The following is a 14,952-nucleotide window of genomic DNA, read 5'->3' as shown; positions in this document are numbered from 1 at the left end:
AATCCATGTGAGCAAATTAAGATGTATGCTGCGAATCATCATATGCATGAGCAATCACGGCTGTAACAGTTTTGTGCATTGGATGCAGCACAGGCACAATCCTCCCCATAAACACCCACACCGTAAGACCGTTTGAAGCACTTATTGTGTTCAAGAGCCACCCCCTTGCCTTAAACACACACACACAATAGCACCTGACATGCAGAAAATTAAAACGCAGAGCCAATGCAGAGGAGTATTTGGTTGCTCACAGGTTATAGAAGGAGGTCTGGATTAATAAAGCAGAGCCTGTGTGCTCATCTCTCAACATCAGAATGCTCAGCACAAGCACACTCTATACACTGAGTCAGAGAGCGGACTGTGTCAGGGAAAGCAAAGAGAGAAACAGTAAAGCAAAGAAAATAGAAGATGTAAAAGCAATCATGCAGGTGGCAGGGACAAATGGGAGTTTGAAAAGATGAAGCCGGAGTGGATGCTGGTCTTTAGGTTCTTGCTTTCATATAAAAAACCCATCAGAACATTTGAATAGAAAATGTGTTTGAATAGGTTAAACATTAATCGATGTGCGCTCAAAAGTCAATCAATCTTACTGTTGCTGAACCTTTTCATACATTTTCCCCCAACGTTATCCTGGGAACTGTCACGTGTGTGTTCCCTTACAGGGAAACAGTCTAGCATCATTGTGTGTGCTAGTACATAATGTTTGGATAGCAGAAAGCAGATAGAGGGATAGTGAGACAGAGACGCAGCGAGAGAGATACATTCCTCCAGCTTACTAATAAGAATTTAGCATTACTTTAATAATTTCTCTATCAGAAATGTTATGTGTGTTGGTTAAAAGTGAAGCAGCATTCAGATATCATTATTTTCTTTCAATCCCCTCCCCTCAAGGTGGTGTACAAGAACAACGATGTACGGTTGGAGCTGTCTAGACTGGCTAAACAGGGAGACCCCAAGATGAAGGTATGTGCTTTAATCAACACGTCCCAACAAGCCAGACAATGCTGGATCCCCTCAAACACCTCATGTCTCGCCCTGTGAGACTCACACTGTAGCGATGTAAATGGGATTATATATTTGAGAGGTAGCCACAAGCTTTTATCTTTTAGCCACTTCACAGCTGGAATCTGGCTTTATTTCGGTCTCAGACTACAAAGGAACCATACTGGTCCAGATAGTCACTACAGCAATTTAACAACTCAACTGTTTTCTGTACCAGGTAAGTGGGGTGGTGTCCTTTAAGTGTGAGAGTGTAGCAACGCTAGACCCCGTGACCTTTGACACCCCAGAGTCTTACGTGGCACTGAGCAAGTGGACAGCGAAGAAGGCGGGATCCATCTCATTTGACTTCAGGACGACAGAGCCCAATGGGCTGATGCTTTTCAGCCACGGCAAACCCCGGCAGCAGCAGCGCAAGGATCCGCGCACACCTCCAACCGTCAAGGTAAAAAAAACATTCTAGGCTAACTGTATAATGTATAATGTATAATGTTGAAATAAATTTTAATGACAGTGTTGATGTTTAGCAGCTATATTTTGGGTCACTATAGTACAAAGTGCAGAAGTTCATATGAGTTACTTTAGTTTTGAAGGGGTGTAGCCAAATAAACAAAGTATTAGGTATTATCAAAGTATACATTTTTCAAAATTCTGATGAAATAGTACAAAATCCATTTATGAAGAACAGAAATTCATTTAGAATATTTTTTGTAGAATATTATTGGCTGACCACTCACATACTGCAAGGTGGCTAAATTCATCTCATTAATCTTTTTAGTCTGCTGGATGTTGGAATGATTATCTAGATAGATATGAAGGGATGTTACTTATGAAGAAGGTGGAATGGTCCACTAGTAAGTATACGAACAGTAAGTGGAACAGCGTGCGGGAGTTCAATTGAGCTGTTTTAATGAAGTTTATTCCTCCAACGCACCTGTCGCTTATTAATGTGTACAAAGATTTTGCATCTGAAAATTCAGTTCATTAAAACGGCTACCTTTAATCATCCTCTCTAACAGGGCAGTGACTTTATAATCGTGACTGATATTCTGAGCTTTAGCTGCAGAATTGAGATTTTAAACAAACGAAAGTCCCCACTTCTACAAATTCAAGATGAATAGTTCATTAATGAGAATTCAAAAAGAAGTAAATTGAACAAATTGCACTCATGTCACACCTGCAACTATAATTTGCATTTTCACAGCTTGCACAAATGTTCCTGTTTGGTTTTTTTTACACCTGTCTCCGGTTCATCTACAGGTGGACTTTTTTGCTATTGAGATGCTTGATGGACACCTGTACTTACTGCTGGACATGGGCTCAGGAACCACCAAGACCAAGGCCATCGACAGAAAGGTCAATGATGGAGAATGGTACCATGTTGACTTCCAGAGAGACGGACGCTCAGGTACAATCGCAGCTCTTTTAATTCTGAAGCTAATAGCAAAAGTTGAACTGACAGTAGCTGTGCACATTTTGAAGCAAGCAGCAGATTAACATGACCATTTTTGCAACCATCTGCATTCTGTATGTATTTAATTCACCTGTTTCTATTGAATCTGACTTTAAGGGGTTTTATTTTGACTATTTTAACCCAATTCATATACAGCAGGTCTGTCAAGTTTATTGTTCATGTGCTGGTATAATAACACTCAGACTAAAATTAAAGCTTTTGGTGGCCTGTTTCGTATCCAACTGGTAGACCCATTAATGCTACTTGACATCATAATCACATTTGCTCTAAACCTTTCCTTTCTGTCACAATTACTGTCAGTCGGTATGTAAAACATACTTGCACAATGTCTTAAAATCATTTTGCAGTTACAGTTATGTGCAAAAGTCTTGAGCCGCCCATCATTTCTTTATACTTTGCTGCTAAGGACCCAGATTCTCTGGTAAGTCTATCGAGTGCTGTGCAAAGTCTTGAACAACACTTCCCCAGGCTTTCTTAAGTTTATCATTGGACATTCATTGCTTGTTAATTTATTTTTAGTCCAGTTCTTGTACTTGTACTTGTACTTGACCACTGTCAGATGAATTGTTTTTTTTTGTTAAGCAATTTAAGACTGGCCTATGAATCACTAGATTTGTTGTGTCTATGCATAACAGAAAAATTAGCAAAGAACCCATTTTAAATTGTATCTTTAGGGATCTTTAGGGTTATTAGCTGCCTGTTGCAAAAATACATAATTTGTTCCAAATGTTTTTAAATTTAATCAACTCAAAATACCAAAGATAATACAATTTGGGAGGCATAAAATAGTATTTTTGCACCAACAAGGTGATTCCCAAAAGAGCCAAAAACTTTCCGTATGGTGCGTACTGTGTTGTAAAAAGTGTAGGACAAAAGAAGAGGTGGAAAAAAACTATCTACAGCATCTGAACAGCATCTGACAGTTATGTCATAAGAAAAGGAAACAAATCCAGATACAGGACCTGTGAGATCTGGCCTTTCTGCCAGATCCATCTACTTTCCTACTCTTCTTACTTGTAATCTGACAAGAGAGAGTTACACTAGTGAGTGTCTGTAATTGATGGAGGCTCTGTCATGGTTAGTGACTGCATTTCATCCAGTGATGTTGGGAATTTTGTTAAAATTGATGGAATTATGGAATTATTAAAACACTGAAAAGTACCATCAGATTTTGATCTACCATGCAATACCATCTGGAAAGCACCTGATTGCCAATGGCTTCATTTTTCAGCATGACAATGATCACAAAAACAAACTACCAATGCAGTGAAAGCATACCTGGATTAAAAACACACAATGAAACACCATCAGTCATTGATTGCACTCCCCAGTGCCTGTACCTCAACTTTATTGAAGCAGTGTGGGATCATCTTGACTGAGAACATTGCAAAAGGCAGCAGACATCCAAGGAAGAGGTTTGAAGTGGCCTTTAAGAAGCCCGGAGAACTATTCCTGAAGACTGCTTAAAGAAATTAAAAGAAAGCTTGCCATTGAGTTAAGGCTGTGTTGAAGAATAAAGGTTGTCATGTCAAACATTTACTTTTAAACTCATTAGAATTGTACAAGTTCTGTTTTTGCCTTACACATACTCTATTTCCATGCATTTTTGCAGGTGTTTCAATGAACTGGTGCTCCTATTTTTACATTTTCCTAGCAAAATATAAAGAAATGAGGGGTGACTTTATACTTTTGCACAGTACTGTACAGTTCTATTACAGATGGGGATGTTTTACACATGTCAGCCTGTTATGAGCATATAGTTATTGCTTGAAACTCTGTGTTAATTACAGAGGTCTGTAGAAGCTGCCTTTCCTCTCAGTGGGAATCCTATTTGTTTGCTCCAACCGCGCGTTACTGTTCCAAAAGGAAATATATTATTAGCAAAAAAAATGTTAAATGTGGCATTTTTTAACTCACAGGGACTACCTGAGGACTGTGTAGAATTTCAATTACTTCTGATTGTAGCTGTGATTTGTGGTGGTGGTGGTGGTGATGAGGAGGAGGAGTACAAAGAGAGGCGCAAGGATGATGATGATAAAGATGATAATGATGGCACTCATAATAGTGGTGCTGGTGGTGATGGTGCTGGTGATGACAGTGGTGATTGTGATGAGGATGTTCACGCTGAAGGTCATAACAATTACTGATATTGTTTTGATGTCTGGCGACGTGTTCAGGAACTATTTCGGTGAACAGTGTAAGAACAGCATACACGGCCCCGGGAGACAGTGAAATCCTGGACCTGGATGACACCTTGTACCTCGGAGGTTTACCTGAGGATCGTGCTGGACTCATCTTCCCAACAGAGGTTTGTGTGTAGATATCATGTGCTATGATAAGCATTCTAGCTCAAATAATTAAAAGAAAATTTCCAGCAAACATCAAACATTCCTCACTTTTTCCTGTGTTTTAATATAGTCAGTGTGGGTGTTTAGGACTGGCAGATGATGTCAACTTCAGCTCTAGTAAAGTGTGGCAGTTGCAGACAATAATGAATAACCTAAACTCTCCATATTAAAATTTTTTACCTACATTAACAGAATGTCTGATTCTGCCGGCAATCTACTTACAATATACAGATTTTTTTCTTCTTTTTTGTAACATTGACCAAGTTAATTTCAATAAAGTCCAGCATTCCAAAGCTGGAGGAGAATGTGCGAGAGAGCTGTTAACAACTCGTGTGCAGCCTGTTACTTGTAATCTGACAAACGTGTAGGTTTTACGCGTGTTTCTCCCAGGAAACAGCATGACATCACAGACCAACAAGAAGCAGTGGAAGTTTTCTGCGGTAGAATGGGAGGCGTTGGAGGAGGTGTTTCACAAGTTCATTAAAATACATCAAAACAGCAAGGTCCCACTTCTTACAAAGAAGCAACTTTAACACCATTGTGGGCACAGTAAAAAAGTGCCATACAGAGAGGAAGTTTAAAATAGATGCTATGACCTAAAGAGGTACACTAAAAAGAAGTCATTGTTTATAGTGCTTGTATGGTTGGCAGTGATCTGGGGGAGAAAACTGTGTGCTGTCCATGGTCCTGAACTGTGAAAAAACAGCAGGGAGTTTGAATGTCATGAAGCTGATTTTTGGGTGCCACATAGCCTTAAAAGGATTTATGAAAAATAAATCTTTGGAATTTTAAATCAAGAACCAGAGGGCGAAAAATAAAAGTTTGAAAGAAACATTTTGGTTCCACCTGCATTGAATGCTTTCTTATAGTTCAAGGTTTCAGGTCATTTTTGATTTCCTCCAGCAGATTACGGAATAATTTGCCATGGCAATCAGCATGTCTTCAATTCTCCTGGCATTCAAATATATTAACACAATTGGAGAAATTTCTTTAGCTTGCAGCATGTGCTCTCTGTTCTTGGCAACATCTAGCCTTGTCAAGCACAGAGTGACTTAACATATCCTTTTTTATTTCTTTTGCTGTCTTTCACCTCTTATTGTTAGCAATTTGGTAGTATTTTACCTCCAGGGTAAAACTGACCGTAAGTCTCCAGTACTTAATCAATAGTGATTTAATTTACTGACCACAACTTACTGAGTGAATTTACTGAGCAACAACTTACTGAGCACTTGTGTCTGCTAATCGAAAGGTCGGCAGTCCCTAGCTCTTCCTGCCCACATGCCGTAGAGTATTTACCAAAGACACTGAACTCCAAATTGCACCCACCAGAGTATATGTGAAAGTTAGAAAAACGTAAGGCATAGACTAAAGAGCTGCATGAATGGGTGAATTGGGCTGGTATAATTACCATTTAAAACATATTCCCAAATATACAGATTATTTTATTATTATGTTCTTGTTTTTGTTGTTTATACTTCTTTCTCCTTTTGGCATGGACATGGAATTTTCATTTGTTTTTCCTGATGTTTTATCAGTTAATTGAGAAAATAACTGGCGGGCCTATAATTGAAATTGATTTTAAAAAATTATATTTGGGGAAATTTTTATGTTAACAATATTAATAGGTATATAAAAAATTATTAAACTAACTTTTAAAAAAATGCAGCTTATGCATTTTGCAGTCTTGGAGCACAGATGTGCAACCAGTGTTTAGAGAATGATTTTCAGCAAAAGGTTTTAGTAATTATAGATGAAACAACCAAGTTTAAACTAATTTTTTGTTTTTAGATTAATAAAAAAAAAGATTACCCCAATACCTGTTTTATGCAAAGTGTGTAAGAAATAAAAATACATCATGATGAAATAAATAAAAGCTGTACAGTGATGATACAAACATTATTTGTTTGTATTTAGTTTTGCAACACACACTGCAAGAGTTTGGACAAATATCCAGTAGTCATGACTCAACACTGGCATCCTCTTCTTCAGGTGTGGACGGCGCTGTTGAACTACGGGTACGTAGGCTGCATCAGAGATCTATTTGTGGACGGGCAGAGCAAAGACATCCGGCGGCTGGCTGAGGCCCAGAGGGCGGTGGGAGTGAAGCCCTCATGCTCCAGAGAGCCGCCCAAACAGTGCCTGTCCAACCCCTGCCAGCACAACGGTATCTGCAGGGAGGGCTGGAATCGCTATGTGTGTGACTGCTCTGGGACGGGCTACCTGGGACGCTCCTGTGAGAGAGGTGAGAATAACAGGGTAGGAGACTGGGGACGAAGAGCAAGAGAAATGCTAATGTCTCCTTTTCACAATGGAGATGAGTAAGAGAGTTAATTAAAGTCAATGCACAGCCACATTGGGTGAAAATTTAATAATATGTCATGATGCAAATTGTAGTCATCATGACAGCTTTGTCATTTGCTTTTTTGCCTGAGAACACTGAGTAATGCCAAAGGCATGAGTGACAGATGATGTGGGGTGGAAGCACAGAAGTCTTAAGATCAAAAATAAATCAGCTGCTGAAAATATGTTGTGATCACTTGGTTGTAAAAAATTTTGGTTATTTGTGACTTTGAATTATGCTTTTTCACTCATAGCAGGTTGAATTAGCGTGATAGGTGCATTAAAAAAGGTGCACTTGTAAAATAAAACGGTAAATAAAAATGTGACTAAAGCATTATTTCATTTTTTTAATGCTGAAATCAGATGTCCTGATGTGTTTACTTTGCACTAAATCCCTGGTGATGGAGTGTAGGAAGCTGAAAATAAAAAGAGGAGTAGATACTGTATGGATGGGTGAAGATAAAAAATGAAAAAAATTAGTCTACTAGCTCACCAACAAAAATAATAACGGTGCAGGTTTTCTATCTTTGGCTGTATTTTCTGTACCAAAGAAAGAATAGTGGGAAAGGAGAGAGGGAACAGAGGTCGAGGAGAAGAGGTGGGAAGAAGCAGGGCTGCAGACAGGACTATTGGAGTGCTATGGATGCAGTGACTGGGAATCGATGGGAGAGGAAGTGTGCAGAAAGCAGGGAGCAGGAGCTGTGACAGAGGAAGGTGGACTCACCGGGCTGGAACCGCCATATGACAGCGGGTGAGGAGATGAGGAGGAATGGGAGATGGGAGAAGAAAATCTGACAGAGAGAGAGAGAGTTATGAGAAATGGTATGAGACCAGGGCGGGGGAGAAATGGAAAGCAGGAAAGATTGGCAGAGGGACTGATACAGGCCTGTTTGAAGAAGCGAGATGGGCGTCAGACAAGAAGAAGAGAAGAAATGTTGTTTGCGCCATAACCGCTGATGCGTCTCAAGTGATGATTGTACTATCATCTAGCAGGAGATATGCCCATGCAGACTCACACACAGGCTTTCTGAAAGGAGTTGATATGAAAATGTTTTATTTCATAGGACAAACATCCACAGTGTGTATGTTTATCATAGCAATGCAGCATCTATCGCTCTCTTTTCCTTAGCTCTGTGTATATCTTACTTCATCCCACTCTGTGTGCACTGAGGGGTCACTAACTGGTGGTTCAGTGGATTAAAGGAAGCCCAGATGGAGAAGCAGATGGAGAGAGTGATTGGCCATGTTTATGCCTTCTACCTGCGGTGTCTCCCTCCCTTTTTTCCCCTCCCTCGTTCTCTCTCTCTCTCTCTCTCACTCCTTTGTTCCCCCTCTCTCTTCATTAATGAACAAAGATGCTCGCCACGCTCTGGCTCCGAGATTGCTTTTATTTTTTAATGACACATTTTAATGGCGAGTATAATGGGAGTAGTAAAATGACGAATTTGAATTTATGGCTAAGAATTATTACTTTTCAGTCAAAAAGATGACATGTCAAGATTTTCTAGGATAAATTGTGCTTTTTTTAAATGTCAACAGGGGTTGATACTCACATCACCCTGCTGCTAGGGCGGTGTGCGTGAGTGTGTGTGAACCCTGTGTCAAATAGTGGCTATTATATTTTTATTGTTACATTGTGACCACTGTGCAAATGTTAGCAGATGTTTAGCCTGGTTTTTATTTATTGAAATGTTTTTTTGGGGGGGGGGTCAGTTGCAGATAGTTTCGTTCATATTAGTATTAGAGTACAAGTGCTTGAATCCCAGTGATGTAGATATCCTGATCCCAATACCTTGTGTTGGATGTGTCGACAAAGTGACTTAAAGTAGCCTGACATGTTTTTTACTTAACAACTTTGCAAGAACAAATCAATTTGGAAATGAGGTTAAGAAAGTTAGAAGGCATTGAGAGATGAGCCGGGATCTGATTTTGGGATTTTCGGGGGATCGATGACATGAGAAGAAAAAATGCAGAATGTGACTGGTCTTATCCTTTACTTATTCTGTTTGTATGGTCCATCTGGTGTGTGCTACAGGCGTCAAATGATGCAACAGTATGTGACACAGCCAGCGTGCATTGTATCGTCAGTCTTTTTCTTTCCCCAGCATGAACGGGCTTCCATACTTTTCTTCTCACCAACCCTCTATCCCCTGTTTGCCTGGTAGTGAGTCAGGTGCTGTGATGAGGAAAATTTAGTCAGCTGTCTCCCTTATCAGAAACGTGTTCATGTGTGTGCATGCGCAGGGGCGGGTGTATGTGTGGCTGTTAGTTATGTTATGTGTGATATAACAGGCCAACCACCTTCTTTTTTTCCTCAAGTTAATGAGGGTTCATTTGCATTTTAGCCAGGAGCTTCTCTCCCTTTCCCCATCCTCCTTTCCCTCTTTCTTGCCCCCCCCCCCCCCCCCCCCCCCCCCAGCCCCACTCTCACTTTACTAAACCCCTCTCTGTTCACACTTAAATTCACTCACTTATTCTGACATGCACGCACACACACGCACACTGTCTCTCTCTTTCCCTCCTTCTCGGCTCATCAGTATTCATGACGCCTTCCTCTCTTCCTGTTCTCTTGTTTTTGCCTTGGCTCAAACCGTCTCCCACAGAAACAGGGAGAGTGAAAAGGGGAGAGAAGGCAAAGGAGGAATGGAGTGGAGAGATATAAGAAGAAGGGAAGAAGGAGGAGAGATAAAGACACAGAGGCATGGAGAGTGTGTTTAGCTGTGTATGTAATTGGCCAATAAAAAATAGGGTCCTCAGAGGTAAACAGTTTAGCAGTCGGGGATTGGCCCCAGCAGGAAGCAGGGAGAGAAGATTATGAATATGCAAATGAGTATGCAAAAGACATTAAAGCAGGTTCACCTGAGCTTGTTACATTATGACTCCAGGGTCTGAGATGTCAGTGACGATGGCTAACACATTCAACACCATGCATTCTGATTGAACCGGATAATAGGGCCAGCCAACCAGCTGCGGCTATTTTTACATACTCCTCTCAAAGGCGGAGGGAGTGATGATGAATTAAGAGTGGAAAGCGATGGGATCATTTTGTAGAAAGGTTTTCAACATGTATTGGCGGGGGAACCAGCAAAAGTATAACCACGCAGTAACATACTTTGTCATGTTTAAATCTGATTCATTCAGCATCAGATTGCCTTTCCCTCCACCCACCTTATGTGTCTTTTCCTTGTCAATCATCCTCCTTTTTTCTCTTTCTACCCACCTCACCCTCCTCTGTCGTCATCTCTCTCTTCCTTCTCCATATCTCTTTTTCTTTCTCTCTCTGTGGATCATGTGCAGATGCAACTATCCTGTCGTACGACGGCAGTAAGTTTATGAAGGTGCAGTTGCCTGTGGTGATGCACACCGAGGCGGAGGACGTCTCGCTGCGCTTTCGCTCCCAGCGGGCCTATGGCGTTCTCATGGCAACCACTTCCCGTAATTCCGCAGATACCCTTCGTTTGGAGCTGGATGGGGCCCGTGTCCGACTTACTGTCAACCTAGGTACACAGATGCTCACAAACACATAGAATCTCAAGCATTACTTTAATTACCTGTCATGGGAATGCAGCTGATACTGGCCTCTTGGTAATTTCTTGCATAGAAATGTCATTAACTGTTGATTAATAACTTTTTGTCCCGGTAAACTCAAAGGAGCCCTATTATGCTTTTCTTATTTTCTGTCATATATACATATATACTGTTGCAATGGCCAAAATTTAGTGCTCACCGTTACTCTAGTGTGAGCACAGAAGCCCTACCTGACTGCTTTTGTTTGTGAGGGGCAGCCAATCAAAAGAAAGTTTTTTTGAAGAGAAGGAGAAGAGAGTTAAAATGAATTGTTTTGGGAAATGGGTAAACCGGGGACTGTGCAAAAGTTGAGTATTAGATAAAGGAACACAAATTTGAAATATGAATCATGCAGAACTCATTCACTACCTAGAGTAATGGAAAAGTAGAGCACCAGAGTCCGAGGCTAAAAATATATAGCTGGAAATGAGCATGAGATGTCCCTTTTAAATTAGAATTCTCAGTAATTCCAATAAATATTTCAGCTAATTTTGCTGCAAGTATGCACAAGAGATGGATTTCACTGCTTCAGCAGATATGTTGCACAGATTACATGCACACATGCAAATATAAACAGCTAAAGGTTATTGGTTTTGTGTTGAACAGAGGGTCAAGCCTCAAGCTGCATTCTCTGCTCACTCCCAGCAGACCTGTGCATCCCCAACACCTTCAACAAACAACACAAACGCACACACACATGAATACTTTGCACATTTCGCAGCCATTTTTTCCACAGCCACACACTTTCACGTGAATTCATTTACATGCTAACACACACATCCTTACAGAGGGGTGCATGTGTTGGTCTCTGGTTGTCTGCAGCCACGTCTTTTCTGTGGTTGACGCCACTCGACACACCAAGGCATCATGGGGTTTTTTTTAAAAAAAAAGGTACAGGGGCTGAATCTTCCAACCATTTACGGAGATTCGCGCTCTGGATAGGCGACAAAAATTATGGGATGTGTTCAGAGTCGTTAGACAAAACTGACACACATAACCCATCACAGTCTACCCACGCTTTTTATTGGTGACTGAAGCTGTCGCTCAGGCCAGAGCAGCCAATGACCACACCAGTCATGCTGTGACACACCGCTCTCTTTATTGTGCTCAAGGTAAAAATCCATCAGTCTTTATTCAGATTTTTCCTTTTATTGGCTACAAAATAAAAATCGAAGAAACTGCATTTGCTGCACATTGTCCAGGTCCAGCTTGTGGTCCTGTGACAAACGAGGGGCGTGTGTTTTCTCAGCATTGTGTGCGTGTTTGTATATGTATGCAGGGTGTGTCGATGTGTGCATCCCCAGGGCGTGGAGAGTATGTGTATGTGTGCAGCATTAACCCTCTGCTCTGCTCTCCCTCCAGACTGTATCAGGATAAACTGTACAGCCAGTAAGTGATCCTCCATCTCACCTAACTCCCCCCCCCCCTTTCCTCTACCTCCTCAGAACGTGTGTGCGCCGTTGTGTGTATGTGCTTTTATAAATGTGTGTGGCTGTTTTTCACTCTGTGTATCATGTCAGTTCATTTAATCTTCTTTCAACATATTTTTGTACCATTTGTCTATGTGCAGATATGTATGTGTGTGTGTGTGTGTGTGTGCATGTGTGTATGTGTTTGACGGGGGAGGTGCACATATGCGTGCGATGTTCAGCTACACTGCAGGAGAGGTGCGATTTTTGCTGAGGGCCAGGGTTTTCCAGGTCGGCCATTTTAGCAAAGAGGGATCGATGGCAGAGAGAGAGAATGAGAGAGGATGGTGGGGGTTGAAGGAAGGAGAAAATAAAAGAAAAAGGAGAAGAAGAAACCCGGGCATGAGGTGTTTAAGTAAAATTAGGTGTGCTGATAAATAAGAGGTACGGAAGTAGAGAGTGGAAGCTGGTGGATGAATACAACTTAGAGCTTCAGGGTAATTACTTCTCCTTCATGCCGGAGACAAAAGACGTGTTATCCCTCTGTTTCTCTCTGTCGCACCTTCATCCCGACGTCTGTCGGGTTGTTTTCTTTGTTTGCTTGTTGTTTCTTTCTAAACTGTACATGAGGGATTTTTGGGTAGTGTTTCATTTAGTGGGTTTTGGCGTGTGTGCTTGTGTGAGTGCCTTTGCATTCTGTAGTCTTTTCATTGCCCATCTGTGTGTCTGTGTGTGTGTGTGTGTTTTCTTTAGTGTGTGTTCCTGTTCATGCTGCTGTGAGTGGAGCTGAATCCCTGATGAAGTTTAATTCCCTCACGTGGAGTTTCTCTCTGTCACGACCACAGAGAAAGCAGGAGAGTGAGAGAGAGCGAAAGAAGCGGATGCTCTGTGACGGCAAAGAGGTGGTGAAATGGACGACTGCTGTTGCCATAGAAACCCTACTAGCCACACAGCACTGTTGCTATTCCGCATGTCTGCTGGCCAATTTTAGACCAGTTGTCTCAATGAACATTTCAGTAGGCAGCCACTTTTCTGGCACACCGTGTGCATACAATAAATTATACATATGATATTCAAGGGGGAAGGGGGGAAATGTATTTAACAGGCAGGCGCCAGTGAAATAGTCCACTCAGCAGTCAAATAAAAGCCTCGGCATGGGAGAGATTTGAGGCGTATCCTTCAGAAAAGCCATTTGTTATTTGGAGCTATTGAAATATGAAACACTTTTTTTTGTTTTGTTTTCATTGTCCTGCTTTTATAATGTCTCGCATGTCATTTGGCTTGAATTATGTTTTCCAAGCAACAATCAGCCTCCCTTGTGTTTTTTTTGTTTGAGTCATTTCTCATCTTTTGCTTTAACCTCACAGGCTGTTTGCTGACCGCCACAGCCTTCACTAGTAACTCACTGAATGGCTTTTTAACGCTGACCCAGAATAGGTGTGTGTGTGTGTGTGTGTGTGGGTGCATTTGTCTCTCCCTCCCAGGTTAACACAGATCACTGCTTCACTGTCACATCAGTCTGCTTGTTTTTTGAGTATTCAGTTACTACTCAAAAAAGTCCACGCATACACACATGATAAACTCGCACATACATGCACATACTCTTTCCCTCACTCAGTGCAAGGCAATGATCCATGGTAACAGGATGAGATGCTCATGCCCAGAGCACAGCTGAGTCTCCTCAGGGGAACCCTCTGTGCTCTCCGAGTCCACCAACACACTCTTTTAGCTTCACAATTGCACACACACACATTTCACACCACATCCATTTTGATTGACTTAATTATGATTACGTGTCGGCAGCCTGTACATCTACATTTCTTTACCTCTCTACCTGTGTTCATATGTGTGTGTGACTGTGTGGGACCGTATGTGTGTGCCTCCGTGATTGATGTCGGCATGCTTGACATTTTCTGCAGCAGAATTCGTTCGGGTCAGTTTGCTTCTCACCTCCCCCGTCATTACCGCCTATAGGTCACTGTAAGCAGACTCTCAAAGCAAGTAGAGGGAAGGGGAGTATGTGTAAGTGTATGCCTGTGTGTGTTGGGAGGTAGTGGGAGTTGCGCTCAAGGTTGGTGGGGTGCTTGTAAAGAGTAGAAGCAAGGGGACACTGAGGATTGGGGAACAGTCAGCCTGTCAAATGTGTGCAGTCAACTATGTGAAGATATGAGCTGGTAGATGAGCAAAGAGAGAGAGAGACATCACGAGAGGACAGCTCAGCTTCTTTCATTCTGCAGCACATCAGCACCTTGGAGAGCACGCTGATGTTCCACTGTGTGTCTAGTGCCACCATGAGGCTGACTGCAGCATTGCATAAGCAAATCTCCTACATTCAGGCACCTGAACAAGTATAAGTGTGGAGGCGAGAGGGCTGTTGGGTGGTCAAGGGGGTCTGAATTTGCTGTCTGTGCATGTGTGGGTTGTAGGAGAACGTCATGGCGGTGCGATCTGTCCACAGATGGATTGTCTCAGCGTGGGCCTGTTGTGACTCACAGTCTCCAGTCTTAGACACCCCCAACATCCATTTATGTTAATCCTTCTGTCTGTCTGTGTCACGTCATCTGTCTCTCTTGTAAATCTGCAAAGAAGCCTGTCTGTCTATATGTCTGTTTGTCTGGAAAGAGTGCGTTAACACTGAGGTGTTTGTCTCCCCAGGGTATGAATGGCTCCTTCCCCTGCTACTATTAGCTTCCATTTTCTCAGTTTCTGTCCTTAATTTTTTACTCAAACTATCTGGCTCTCTTCTTCTCCTTCTTCTGGTTCTTTCTCTGTATCTGTTTCTCTTTCTGTCTCTCTCCTCATCTTTATGCAATAT

At 41.8% G+C, this 14,952-nt stretch overlaps 1 protein-coding gene across 14 annotated transcripts in view; it reads left to right on the top strand.

Moving 5' to 3' along the window:
* nrxn1a (neurexin 1a) overlaps nucleotides 1-14,952 on the top strand; it is a 66,513-nt gene that overhangs the window by 31,179 nt on the left and 20,382 nt on the right. For 7 of the 14 annotated variants that reach the window (XM_026178392.1, XM_026178388.1, XM_026178396.1 and 4 more), the window contains 7 exons: nucleotides 892-963; nucleotides 1,220-1,444; nucleotides 2,260-2,407; nucleotides 4,651-4,781; nucleotides 6,811-7,063; nucleotides 10,459-10,662; nucleotides 12,091-12,117. In XM_026178392.1, coding sequence (XP_026034177.1) covers nucleotides 892-963; nucleotides 1,220-1,444; nucleotides 2,260-2,407; nucleotides 4,651-4,781; nucleotides 6,811-7,063; nucleotides 10,459-10,662; nucleotides 12,091-12,117 — 1,060 coding nt within the window. The remainder of the gene's footprint in view (nucleotides 1-891; nucleotides 964-1,219; nucleotides 1,445-2,259; nucleotides 2,408-4,650; nucleotides 4,782-6,810; nucleotides 7,064-10,458; nucleotides 10,663-12,090; nucleotides 12,118-14,952) is intronic. The other 7 variants (XM_026178399.1, XM_026178402.1, XM_026178401.1 and 4 more) reach the window with 1 other exon arrangement.

The sequence above is a fragment of the Astatotilapia calliptera genome, chromosome 8, assembly GCF_900246225.1.
Source record: "Astatotilapia calliptera chromosome 8, fAstCal1.2, whole genome shotgun sequence".
In the NCBI taxonomy this organism is placed as follows: domain Eukaryota; kingdom Metazoa; phylum Chordata; class Actinopteri; order Cichliformes; family Cichlidae; genus Astatotilapia; species Astatotilapia calliptera.
Note: the sequence above shows the minus strand (reverse complement) of the source record. Positions and strands in the feature narration are given on the sequence as shown.